At 43.1% G+C, this 12,546-nt stretch overlaps 1 protein-coding gene across 2 annotated transcripts in view; it reads right to left on the bottom strand.

Moving 5' to 3' along the window:
* Nucleotides 1–5,470, bottom strand: part of DCLRE1C (DNA cross-link repair 1C) — a 47,577-nt gene extending 42,107 nt beyond the window's left edge. The window contains exons 1-3 of one of the 2 annotated variants that reach the window (XM_036281188.1): nt 5,333–5,391; nt 1,336–1,387; nt 389–473 (exon numbers count right to left, since the gene is read on the bottom strand). Coding sequence is in view for 1 of the 2 variants with exons in the window: in XM_036281187.1 (XP_036137080.1) it covers nt 1,336–1,387; nt 5,333–5,441 (161 nt within the window). In the remaining variant the exon portion in view is untranslated. Of the gene's footprint in view, nt 1–388; nt 474–1,335; nt 1,388–5,332 lie in introns of both variants that reach the window. The other variant, XM_036281187.1, reaches the window with a different exon arrangement.
* Between the last annotated feature and the right edge of the window lie 7,076 nt (nt 5,471–12,546).

Here is a 12,546-nt window from a genome sequence, read left to right as displayed (position 1 = left end):
CCCCCCCCCGCTTCTCTTCCTTCCCCCTTCTCTAAAAATCAAGGAACATGTGCTTAGGTGAGGATTTTTTTAAAAGTCCAGCTATCCTGAAACCACCATGTTGAAGACATTTTAGACATAGGAATGCCCGAGAAGGCCCAGGTGTCTGAGTGTTCTCAGCCCAGGTGTCAGACCTGGAAAGGAGGAGCCTTCAGGTAAGGTCAGCCCCCATATGATGCCCAATCAGGCAGAAACCAGCCATCCCCACTGTGTTCCATCAGAATCCCTGACCCATAGAAACTGAGAGAGAGAGAGAATACATTATTAATTGGTTTAAGTCACTATGTTTTAGGGTAATTTGTTACACAGCAATAGGTAACTAATACACAGGCTCTAAAATCAGACAGACCTGGTTGAAATCCTGGTCCTGCCACCTACTGGCTGTGTGACCTTGGGCAACTAATTTAACCTCTCTGGTTCCTCAGTTTCCTCATCTGTAAAACAGAAACAATATCTATAATAATAATAATAATAATAATATCTAAATAATAGGAATATCTATTCAAAAAGTTATCAAAGGGCACTAATGTGGATGTCAGCTCCAAGAAGACAGGGATTTTCATCTGGATTGCTCACTATTGTATTGTCAATATCCAGCATAGTGCCTGACTCATCACAGGCACTCAAAGAAACTGCTGAACTAATAAACATGTAGTGCCTTGCATATATATAAGTACTCAATAAACATAATAGTCATTATCAAGAACATAGACTACTGATATCCCTTAGCAGATAGAGAGCACTTAGCCTGACATTCACTGGTTCAAAAGTCAACAGGACCCTTTCCAAATATGTATCTTGGGAATATGAAATTTAGATTTAAGTAATGGCTGCAGGAAAAGAATAAAATAGTTCAGCTTTAAGAAAAAAATCCAACAGTATTATATGATTCCTTATAGTGAAACAATCATTTACAAACACACACACACACACTTAAAGAAATGAAAAGGAACAGACTGCTGCCCACCCAATAGCACGGATGAATCATACAAAGATGTTAAGTGAAATAGAAAAGTCTATTTAATATGATTCTATTTACATAAAGTTCAAAAGCCAGAGCTAAACCATGAAGACAAAAGTCAGAACAGAGGTGACCTTAGGGAGAGGGGGCTGGCTGGGAGAAAGAACAGGTATACTGGTTCTGTTCTATTTCTTGATTTGAGTGGAAGCTTCACTTGTAAAAGTTCATCAGACTGTACCTTTATTATGTATGTACTCTTCTGTATAGATGCTATAGCTCAATTAAAATGGTTAAAGACAGACACACAAACACAAATAAGTATCAAAATTAATTACCTGCACTCCAACCTTCTTTTCAAGGCCGGGGCTCTTAATCCTTTCATGTGATCTAAAAACAAAAGGATGAAAAATCAAACACATTATTTTTGCAAAGGCTTACTTACCAAGGAAACTCAGGTGTCTGCTCTTTTTAAACTTCCTTTAAGAGAAAATACATAATAAATTCACTTTTATAAGAGAGTTGATTTGTATGGGCTGTTGGCTATCTCTTTTGCAGGTGAAGAATCCATCTGAAAACAGGACAAGAACCAATAAAAGTTGACCATCTATCTCTTCTTCTGAGCCATTAGAAGCCATTTAGAAGGAGAATGGTCCCCTGAATCTTAGGGCAGAGTCTAAATCACTCTGAGCAGCCACAGGGTCTCATTCAGAACTGCTTCCAGCAATTTCCTTTACCACCTTCTTTCATTTCAATCCAACCACCCTCAGTCCTTGATCTCTGTGACCCATCCAATTTGTCACTTAATTTAGTTCATCTTGAAATTCAAGATTGCTTCCATGGACTCCTCTAGGAAATCCTTCAGGCTCTGGCAGAATAAGAAGAGTTTTGTTATCTTCACCTCCTACTATGACTGATGGGTTGAGAAGTGGGATATTTCTATTCACACAGGCGTCCTCCACAGCCTTCCAAATTAACAGATACAGAAAGATAACATTTAAAGACAGGTAACATTTATATCAAATAGCACATTAAACATAGAATGCATTCTAATACATTCTGAACCTTGAGCATGCCAAGGCCTAATAACAATGACCAGACACTTCTAAATTCTTTAGTTAAATCAAACCAATTCTAATTATTCTAATTACCACCTAAACACATGCCTCAATATAATCCTCACCTAGTTTTCATTGATTTTTAGACAGAGTGGAAGGGAGGGTGGGAGGGGGAGAGAGAAACATCGATGTGAGAGAGACATTGACTGGCTGCCTCCTGCACAACCCCAAGGGGCTGAGGATCGAACCTGCAAACCAAGTACATGCCCTTGACCAGGAATCAAACCCGAGACCCTTCGGTCTGCGGGTTGACACTCCAACTGCTGAGCCAAACCAGCCAGGCCCATGTAGTTTATATGTGGTGATCCTTGACTCCAATGAACACAAGGCAGTCACTATACCTCATGTGGCAGACCTTCCCCGGACAGGTGCCTCCACAGGACAATCCACCTGCCCCCTCAGAGGCTGAATCTTCTCAGATCACTCCTGGCCCAGGCTCTTAGGGCCTGTGGGTATACCAGAAAGTGGGAATCTCAGTAATTGGGGTTTCCAGAGAGTTTGTGTCATGGCAAAAAGGAGGCAAACTCAGGACTCTGCTCTGTGCTCTGAAACTAATTCAGCAGGCAGACCCTAGAGCTGTGTATTCAAGAACCCCCCTCACATACATACTTCTCCAGGTCTCTTCCTGACTAGTGGCCAACAGGGCCTGAGTGAGTTTGCTTTATGTTGCTAGAAGTGCACCCAGAAGGCTCATTTTCAGGGCCTTTTTCTTCTTCCTTGACCAGAATAAATTATCATAAGTTGTCCCCTGAAGGGGTCCTCCCCAACTCTGGGCAATTACCTCAGGCCATGGGTACCCTCTCGTCCTCCAGGCCTCACTGATGGTTACTAAAGTCTAGTTCACTCCAAGCACAGCACTGGGTTCCAGACAGTCCATAAACTAGCATCAAGTGGATCCATGGCCTACCCCAAATTGTATCAAAATATTATAGTAACATGTTTATGTGCATTTTTTCTAACAAAAAGGTCCATAGATTTTTATCAGATAGTATGTATTAATCTGCTAGGGCTGTCATAACACAATACCATAGACTAGGGGGTGGGGGTGGAGCTTAAACCACGGAAATTTATTTCTCACAGTTCTAGAGGCTGAAGTCCAAGGTTGGATTCTGGTAAGACTTCCTTTTCTGGCTGACAGACAGCCATTTTCTTGCTATCTGTTCACATGACTTTTCCTAGGTCTGTGTGTGTGTGTGAAGAGGAAGAGAAAGAGAAAGAGAGAGAGATCTCTTCCTCTTCTTTTAAGTCCTATCAAATTAGGACCCCACCCTTATGACCTCGTTTCACTTTGTTACTTCCTAAATGCCCTATCTCCAGAGACAGTCACATCGGGGTTAGGGCCTCATCATATGAATGGGGAAAGGAGGGGCACGATTTAGTCCATAGAACATCCAAAAAAGTCTGTTTCCCAAAAAGATTAAAAACATAGGAAATCACCAAAAGCAGAAGGTGAGTGCTTGCCCTTGATGAGTTTACCCCGGTTGAATAAACAGACCCACATGTGATCTGAGAACAGGAAACATTATTATAAACTTCTCAAAGAGTAATTTCTTGCTTTAATGTACAAACTAATTATGATTTCACAGCTTCCTTTTGAATTCTTTCTCCAAACTCATTACTTCTAAACATAAAGGCAAGCCCCCTTGCCATACTTTAATCATGGCTAACACATTCAGAAACTCCAGTGAGACTTAACACAAAAAGTAAAAACAGAGCCCTGGCCGGTTTGGCTCAGCGGTTAGAGCATCGGCCTGCGGTCCAGAGAGACCTGGGTTCGGTTCCCGCTAAGGGCACATACCTCGGTTGCAGTTTGTCCCCGGCCCTGGTTGGTCGTGTGGGTGGCAGCCACTCGATGTGTCCCTTTCACATCGATGTTTCTCTCTCTCCCTCTCTCTCCCTCCCACTCTATCTGAACAAAAAATAGAAGGAAAAAAAAAAAAAAAGTAAAAACAGAGACATCCTCATCCAGCAGCAGATTCTCAATGAAAAGCAAGACCCCGAAAATGTTATTCTCAAGAATAAGCAAAAAAACCCTCAAGGAGGCTCACAGTGATGTTTAACAAATGGCGAGAGGAGCTTCAGATTTTCCTCATTAAAGAGAAATCATTGGTGGCTTTGAGCAAGAAAGTTATTTCCCCAAAGCGGTTAATGTCAACAATTTGCACCAGGTTCAAGGGATTGATTCCACATACAAGACAACAGTTGGTCTTCACACCAACCGGGTGAGGAAGGGCAATGCTTGACATCTGTAATTGACTATAAAATTACACTGTGTTATGTCTGTGCATGTTTGTTAATGCTCTAATTCACTCGAGAGCGGTTGGGAGCATCCTACTCAACCTACCCTGGAAGCCCACACCCCTAGAGGCAGCTACTAGAGTGCTTCAGTTTCTCTTCACCTCTCAATGCCAAAGGCTGTGCTAATTAGCATAATGAATATTAAAACCGTTTGCATTGAAGTTAGTGACCCATTAATCAGCATAATAGATACTGAAAACAGACAATGGTTGTGAAATTAGGGATATGCCATCTCTGCAGATGGCTAAAATGTTTTAAAGACGCCCCAGCTGTGTCTGGAGCACCTAGCCTATCATTAGGGTTAGAGGTTTCAGGCTCCATCCCTAACCTCACCCAGCTGTGCCATCTTGGTGTTCTGGCTGCCTGACCTGGCCATCTATAAGGTAAACCATATTCTTCCTCGAGACTAAAATGAACCTTTTCTGTTGAATGTGAACAAAATATCTAAGGAGCGTGGGGGCTTGCAACTGGCGAGTTTACAGACAGGATGTTTGATTTCTAAGCGTGAGTGTGCCTGCTTGTTAATAAACGTTAGGGCAGTGTAGCGGAACTCCATCCCATTCTCCCCTATAACATAGCAGTAGCGAGGGTGTGGGAGAAGAACGAAGTAATCCTCGCCAGCCTCTGACTACTGGCCGCTAGGAGAGCTCCCAGAACATACCAGTTGTGCCTGATCAAACTGCCCCGGTTCAGAGCGCAACTGGCAGATGAGAAAAGAAGGCCTCAGAGGCTGTAGAGCCAGGCTGGGACAAGGTGCAGGTGCTAGTCTCTCTCCTGGCCTCCCAAAGCCCGCACGCCCTCGCTCCGGGACCCCGACGCCCGACTTCGCTCCTCGCCAGCTCCCGGGGACTTCCCCGCGGGGCCAGAACCCGTGTAGCCCCGGTCCCCAGGGAGTGGGCGGCACGCCGCGCTCACTCACCCTTGTGGCAATGGGACAGGAAGTAGGCGCGGGCCCTGAGATTCTCCCTGTCGAATCGGTCTATGGAGATGTTTGGATACTCAGCCATCTGGCCCTGGAAAGAACTCATCGCGCGGGCCAACACCGGTGAATTAGACGCAACCAAGCCCGCCGCGGAAGCCGAGGAACGCTCCACCCCCGACACTTCCTGGAATCTGCTGCCGCCTCACCATTGGCCAGCCGGGCTCAACCACGTCCAATCATAGGAGCCCCGCGGCAAGGGGGCGGTACCGAGGGGCGTTTCCGCCGCTGGGGACCTGAGGATTTAAATGTCAGAACTTCGGTGAGCTGAAGTGAGGTCGCGGCAGAGCGTAGGGCTGGGGCGGCCGGGTGGTAGAAACTAGGGTGTAGTGAGGAGGGTGGCTCCTGCTGGAAACCTTGACACAGCACGGTGTCGTTTCGGTTGCCCGTGCAGGAACTGTAGCGCGCAGGGAAAGAACACCCGTAGCAGGCGGCTCCACCCAAAGATGCGAAGAGGGATTCAGAGCCTCTCTTGAAATCTGACTGTGCTCCTCTTCCTGCTTGTCCATTGAAAGCCTGAAAACCTAGCTCAGTTTCCCTTCTCCCCTTCCCAGCTTCTACTTTATGGGATAACCGTGAGGGTGCTATGAGAAAAAATTGTATCCTACTCATGGTAGATTCAACAACTGTTAGTTTCCGCTTCCATTTAAAACTCCAAACTGAATGCACATCTCTGATTATCACAACTCAGATGCATGTTCTTAGGGCAGACAAGTCAAGATTCCCAAGAACAGATTAGCTGATCACTAAATAGCCCAGCCGGTGTGGCTCAGTGGATTGAGCATTGTTCCTTGGATTGAGAGGTCCTGGCTCTATTAGGGAGGATTGGGGCACATGCCTAGGTTGCGGCTCATCCCCAGTAGGGGGCGTGCAGGAGGCAGCCAAAGGATGTTTCTCTCCCTTCCTCTCTCTCTTTCTCTCTCTCTCAAAAATCAATAAAAATATATTTTTTAAAGATTCACCAAATAGTCACAGTGGCATTTATTGTGCCCTTCCTTCTCAGACACCACAATATAATCACAAACAAACACTTTTGACGCTTTGTGCATAGCACAGAGACAAGCCTTGCAGTGGTTACATAGGTAACTAAGATGTGCCTTCAAGTAATCACTCTATTTTTTTTTTTCATTTTTTCCCCCTTTTTTTGTTCAGATAGAGTGGGAGGGAGAGAGAGAGAAACATCGACGTGAAAGGGACACATCGAGTGGCCGCTCCCTGCACAACCCAACCAGAGCCGGGGACAAACTGCAACCAAGTTACGTGCTCCTAGTGGGAACTGAACCTGGGTCTCTTTGGACTGCAGGCCAAGGCTCTGACGCTCTGAGCCAAACTGGCCAGGGCATAATCAGTCTATTTAAAGACAAGTTTGCAGAACATGCTAAATGAATGTTTCCATAGAAGCACAAAATAATATAGGAATAAATCCAGGAACAATAGAATTCTAAACCAGAGGAATCAGGAGTCAGAATGCCACTCTTAGAGAATATCAACATGTTTCTGCAGCCATGTTAACATGCAGCCACGTGCTAACCTGACAAGCTCAGGGGAGGCCTGCATGGCAGCCTTGCAAACTCAGAGACCTAAAGTAACCACAAAGGATGGCCTGAAATAAAAACTTTTAAACTAAAAGCAGTTTATAGCAGGTAGTCATGTTCTAGGCCAACATCTTCCCTGACAAAGGTCAATGTTTACCTTAACTAAGACTATCTGTTGTCTTTTTGCATCTACAATTACATATTTTTGGAATGTCAAAGTAATTTTTCTTTTTCCAGACCCCTCACGCACAGGCACTACTCTTAGAGACCACAAATCCCCTCATTGTTACAGAGTTAATTGTTAACTATCCTGTACCCACCTATGTAAAAGATGTATGTGTCTATCATTTTACTTCTCATCCAAACACAGATATTTCCCTGATTTGCTTTGTCCCACCTCCCTAGTCTCTCTACCAGTGGATTTTGTGTAACCACTTGCATTTTGTCTTTTGATTGTAATGTATAAAGTAAGGTGCAAAACTGCCATTTTCTGGAGCATTATCTCAATCCATTGAGATTTTGCTTCCCAGAAATTGCTGACGGTTTTGGCTCAAATAAACTCACAAAAATTCTTCACAGGTTTGAATGTTTCTTATGTTGACACATGCTACTCAGAGTTCTATTCAAATTCCGATTCTCATGAAATGTTTTTTTAAAAAGGGAGAAGTTGGTAGAGGGGGAAAGAAAAGAGAAGATAAAGAATGGTAGTTGTGGTAAAGAGATATAGACACCATAATCCCTAATTTGAGTACAGAACTCTGATAGTATACTACTACCAACACCTTTGATTCAGTATAAGATGTTTTGTCTTATACTGAATAAAGAAGGGCTATTGCTTTGGCTAGGTTGTCCATACCTAAAGACAAATTCTGCAGTGAGCCTGTTAGCTGGAGACCAGTGTGTCTACCTCTGACAGAATTTGGAGCTCCTGGCATAGCAGGTCAAAACAATGCTCATTTGTCCCTAGCTGGTTTGGCTCAGTAGTTAGAGTATTGGCCCATGGACCAAAGAGTCATGGGTTCAATTTCCAGTCAAGGGCACATACCTTGGTTGCAAGTTGGGAGGCAACCAATTACATCAGTGTTTCTCTGTATCTATCTCTCTCTCTCTCTCCCTCCCACTCTATCTAAATATCTTCAGGTGAGGATTAAAAAAAAAAAAAAGATAATGCCCATCTTATCTATTTGTCTACTTGATATTGAAATCAGGTTTGGTTGCCTGCTGCTTCTAAAGCCAATACTTGAGAGACAGATGCTGGTGCAAAGAAAGACAGTTTATTCAAGTGCCATCAGCCTGAGAAGATGATGGACTCCCGTCCTAAAGACCATCTTAACATCTCAGCACAGGCAGATGTCTTTATGAGAAGGAAGAGGGAAAGCAGAACAAAGAAATTATGGAGAGGAGGGTTGAAAGTTCTCTGTGAGTCAGCACAGTCCGTTCTGATGATTATTTTGAAATTGGTCAAGCAGAAGTACTGTTTTTATGGTTTAGAGTTAACAAGTCTTCTGGAGCCAGTACATCAGATTCCTGGAGTCAGCCTCCTCCCCTGTAGCTAGTTCCTGGAACCCTTACACAAATATGCCCCTTATCCACGGGTTATATATTAGTTAACAATTTTTCATAAACACTTTTTTTTTTTGTTTTGCTTTTTGTTGTTGTTGTTTTTAATCCTCACCTGAGGACACTTTTCCATTTTTTGTTCAGGTAGAGGGAGAGAGAGGGAGAGAGAAACATCAACGTGAAAGAGACACATTGAGTGGCTACCACCCGCACGACCAACCAGGGCCAGGGACAAACTGCAACCGAGGTACATGCCCTTAGCGGGAACTGAACCCGGGTCTCTCTGGACCACAGGCCAACACTCTAACCGCTGAGCCAAATCGGCCAGGGCCAAAAACACTTTTAACAGAAACAATATTAAAATAATAAAGGGGTGGGTTACACACTGATTCGTCCTCTCTTCTTTCCTCAATGAATATAGTATGAAAGAATAAAGAGAAATTGTGGGAGAGTTGGGAATGAAGGAAAAAGAAGAGCTAGAAAATAGTAAAGATGGGTAAGCATAGCCCATAGACAGGTACACATGCACTGTTGGAAGATGTGAGCCATACATTTGGCTCTTCTGGAGGAAGACACAATTATTTACTAGCCTTTGGAACCTTCAAGATTCAAATAAAAGATTTTCAGAAGAAGCCCAATGTTCTGGATACTGATTCCCAAGAGGATGCTGGCAAAGAAAACTGAAATGTTGTCATCATTGGCTATGGCTGTTTCCTCATTTCCCAGTTGACAATGCCAAAGGTCTGTGAACTTCAAAGTCCTTAATTTATTCTGTCTCAGCAGGACTGAAGAGCAGTCACCACAGACTGGGTGGCTTAAACAACAGAAATTTATTTTCTCACAGTTCTGAGGGCTGGAAATCAGAGATCAATATGTCAGAAAGTTTGGTTTCTCTCTCCTTGGCTTCAGATAGCCTACTTCTTGCCCTGGCCGGTTTGGCTCAGTGGTTAGAGCGTCAGCCTGTGGTCCTGAGAGACCCGGGTTCGGTTCCCGCTAAGGGCGCATACCTCGGTTGCAGTTTGTCCCCGGCCCTGGTCAGTTGTGCGGGTGGCAACCACTCAATGTGTTCCTTTCACATCGATGTTTCTCTCTCTCTCTCTCTGTTCCTCTCTCTCCCTCCCACTCTACCTGAACAAAAAATGAAAAAAATGTCCTCGGGTCAGATAGCCAACTTCTTGCTGTGTCTTCATAAGGTCTTTTTCCACGCCCCTGGTATCTCTTCCTCTGATAAGGACATCAGTCCTATTGGATCAGGGGCCTACCTTTATGACATTATTTAACTTTAATAAATTACCTATTTTTAAATTTTTTTCTTTATTGATTTTAGAGAGAGAGGAAAGGAGAGGAGAGAGATAGAAACATTGATGAGAGAATACATTGATTGGCCGCCTCCTGAATGCCCCCCACTGGGGATTTGGTCCACAATCTGGGCATGTGCCCTGACCAGGAATCAAACCAGTGACCTCTTGGTGCATGGGTCAATGCTCAACCACTGAGCCACACCAGCTGGGCAATAAATTACCTCTTTAAAGGCTCTGTATCTAAACATGGTCATATTGGGGGTGAGGGCTTCAACATATGAATTATAGGGAAACAGCATTAGGTTCATAACAGTGTCTGTGTCCAAATTTCCCCTTTTTATAGGGACACTAGTCCCTATAATAAGGATTAGGGGTCCACCCTACTCCAGTATAATTCATCTTAACTAATTACATCTGCAACAAACCTATTTCCAAGTAAGATCATATTCTGAACTACTGAGAATTAGGACTTTAACATATGAATTGGGGGTGGGGAGCACAATTGAACCCATAACAGAAAGCAATGTAAAATAATGTATTTTACTAAGTTTTTAAAATAAAAACAAGGTACTATGCTTACCTCTAAGGGTTAACAATTTTAAAATTCAAGATGTACTAAATCATAAGATTTAACTGCAGACAGCTTATCTTCAGTTTTGTGACTTTTCCCTATATTCTGATTTTTGTTTTTGAAGAAGTTGAGAGGATATTTGGCTTAGAACTAGCAAGAAATGTATGAAATCATACAAGCTAACATTTCAAAATATATAGCTCAGAGGCTGAGTCTAGTCACTGGATTTAGGAGGCCCATTGCAATTTGTGTGATCTTGTTTAAGTTAAACTCCTTAAAACTCAGTTTTCTCATCTGTAAATGAAGGTAATAATAAGGTTTCCCCAGAGAACAGATTGATGGTTATCAGTGGGGAGTGGGAGAAATGGGTGAATGTGGTCAAAAGGTACTCAATTCCACTTGTAAAGTGAATAAGTTTTGGAGATGTAATGTACAGCCTGGTGACTATGATTGACAATACTGAAGTGTATATTTGAGAGTTGCTGAGAGAGTAAATTCTTAAAAGTTTTCATCACAAGAAAACAAAATTCTAACTATGTGAAGTGATGGATGTTAACTAAACTTATTGTGATAATCACTTGGCTGTTTATACATATATCAAGCCATTATGTTGTATGCCTTAAACTGATACAATATTATGTGTCAATAATATTTCAAAACTGGAGGAAAGGAATGAGTTGCTGATACAACAAAACAATATGGATGAATCTCAAAATAATTATGCTGAGTGAAAGAAGCCAGATAAAAGACGAGTACATATGGTATTATTCCATTTATATAACATTATAGAAAATATGAGATGATCAAAAGTGACATAAAGCAAATCAGCAGTTGTCTGAGGGCACTAGTGAACAAGTTCATTATCTTTATTGTGGTGATGATTTCACAGGTGTACACATGTGTCAAAAGTTACCAAACTATATGTTGCTAAATATGTGCTGTTTTTTACATTTCAATGATAGATCAATAGATTTGTAAGAAAATGTTTGCAGCCCTGGCCAGTTTGCTCAGTGGTTAGAGCGTCGACCTGTGGTCCAGAGAGACCCGGGTTCGGTTCCCGCTAAGGGCATGTATCTTGGTTGCAGTTTGTCCCCGGCCCTGGTTGGGTCATGTGGGTGGCAACCACTCGATGTGTCCCTTTCGTGTCGATATTTCTCTCTCTCTCTCTCTCTCTCTCTCCCCCCCCCCCACTTCCACTCTATCTGAACAAAAAATGAAAAAATGTTCTCAGGTGAGGATAAAAAAAAAAAGAAAATGTTTGCATAGTGTATGGGAGAATGGTGACAAAGTAAACAAGATTGGCAAAGATACCCCTTCTCTAGAGTAGTTGATGGAGCAAGAAGATATATGTGGCTAACTCACATAATAGAAGGTGGTTTAAAAAAATGTATGCTTATTTTGCATTAGTTACATATATCTCTCCACCATCATTACCTCTTCTCACTTTCTACCCTCAACCCTCTCTCTGATTAATTAAAAAGCATTATTATTTAACTGGATAAAAGGAAGGGAGGGAGGTAGGAAGGGAGGAAGAAAGGAAGAAAGGGTGGGAGGGAGGGACGGAGGAAGGAAGGGAGGGAGGAAGGAAGGGAGGGAGGAAGGTAAGCTACCCAAAGCCCTGGAAAATGGTAAGTGTTCAATAAATATTAGCTATTATTATATACTTGGCACCTACTAAGTGCCAGGCACTGTGCTTGAACCTGGAAGTACATAAAGCAACCCGCCATGGCATACCAAGAGATCACAGTCTAGCAGAAAGGGAAACCATGGAAAGAAAGTTTTAAAGTACTCTAACGGGACTGTCTGTGCTCAAGGTATAGAGTGAAGACCGAGAGGGGAACTCAATTTTGCAAGAAGAAAGGGGCCATCAGAAAAACTGAGCAGAGAAGGTGAATTTGAGTTCAGCATCCAGGCCCTAGAACAGTGGAAGTCCCTGAAATGGGCACTGAAAACAGGTTTTGTTTGTTTGTTTTTTTTATCCTCACCCGAGGACATTTTTCCATTTTTTGCACAGATAGAGTGGGAGGGAGAGAGAGGAAGAGAGAGAAAGAGGGAAACATCGATGTGAAAGGGACACATCTAGTGGCTGCCACCCGCACGACCGACCAGGGCCGGGGACAAACTGCAACCGAGGTACATGCCCTTAGCGGGAACCGAACCTGGGTCTCTCCGGACCACAGGCGGATG

Source organism: Molossus molossus, unplaced genomic scaffold (genome assembly GCF_014108415.1).
Source record: "Molossus molossus isolate mMolMol1 unplaced genomic scaffold, mMolMol1.p scaffold_m16_p_32, whole genome shotgun sequence".
Lineage (NCBI taxonomy): Eukaryota > Metazoa > Chordata > Mammalia > Chiroptera > Molossidae > Molossus > Molossus molossus.
The sequence above is the reverse complement of the archived record's forward strand: the minus strand, read 5'-3'. Positions and strand labels throughout refer to the sequence as shown.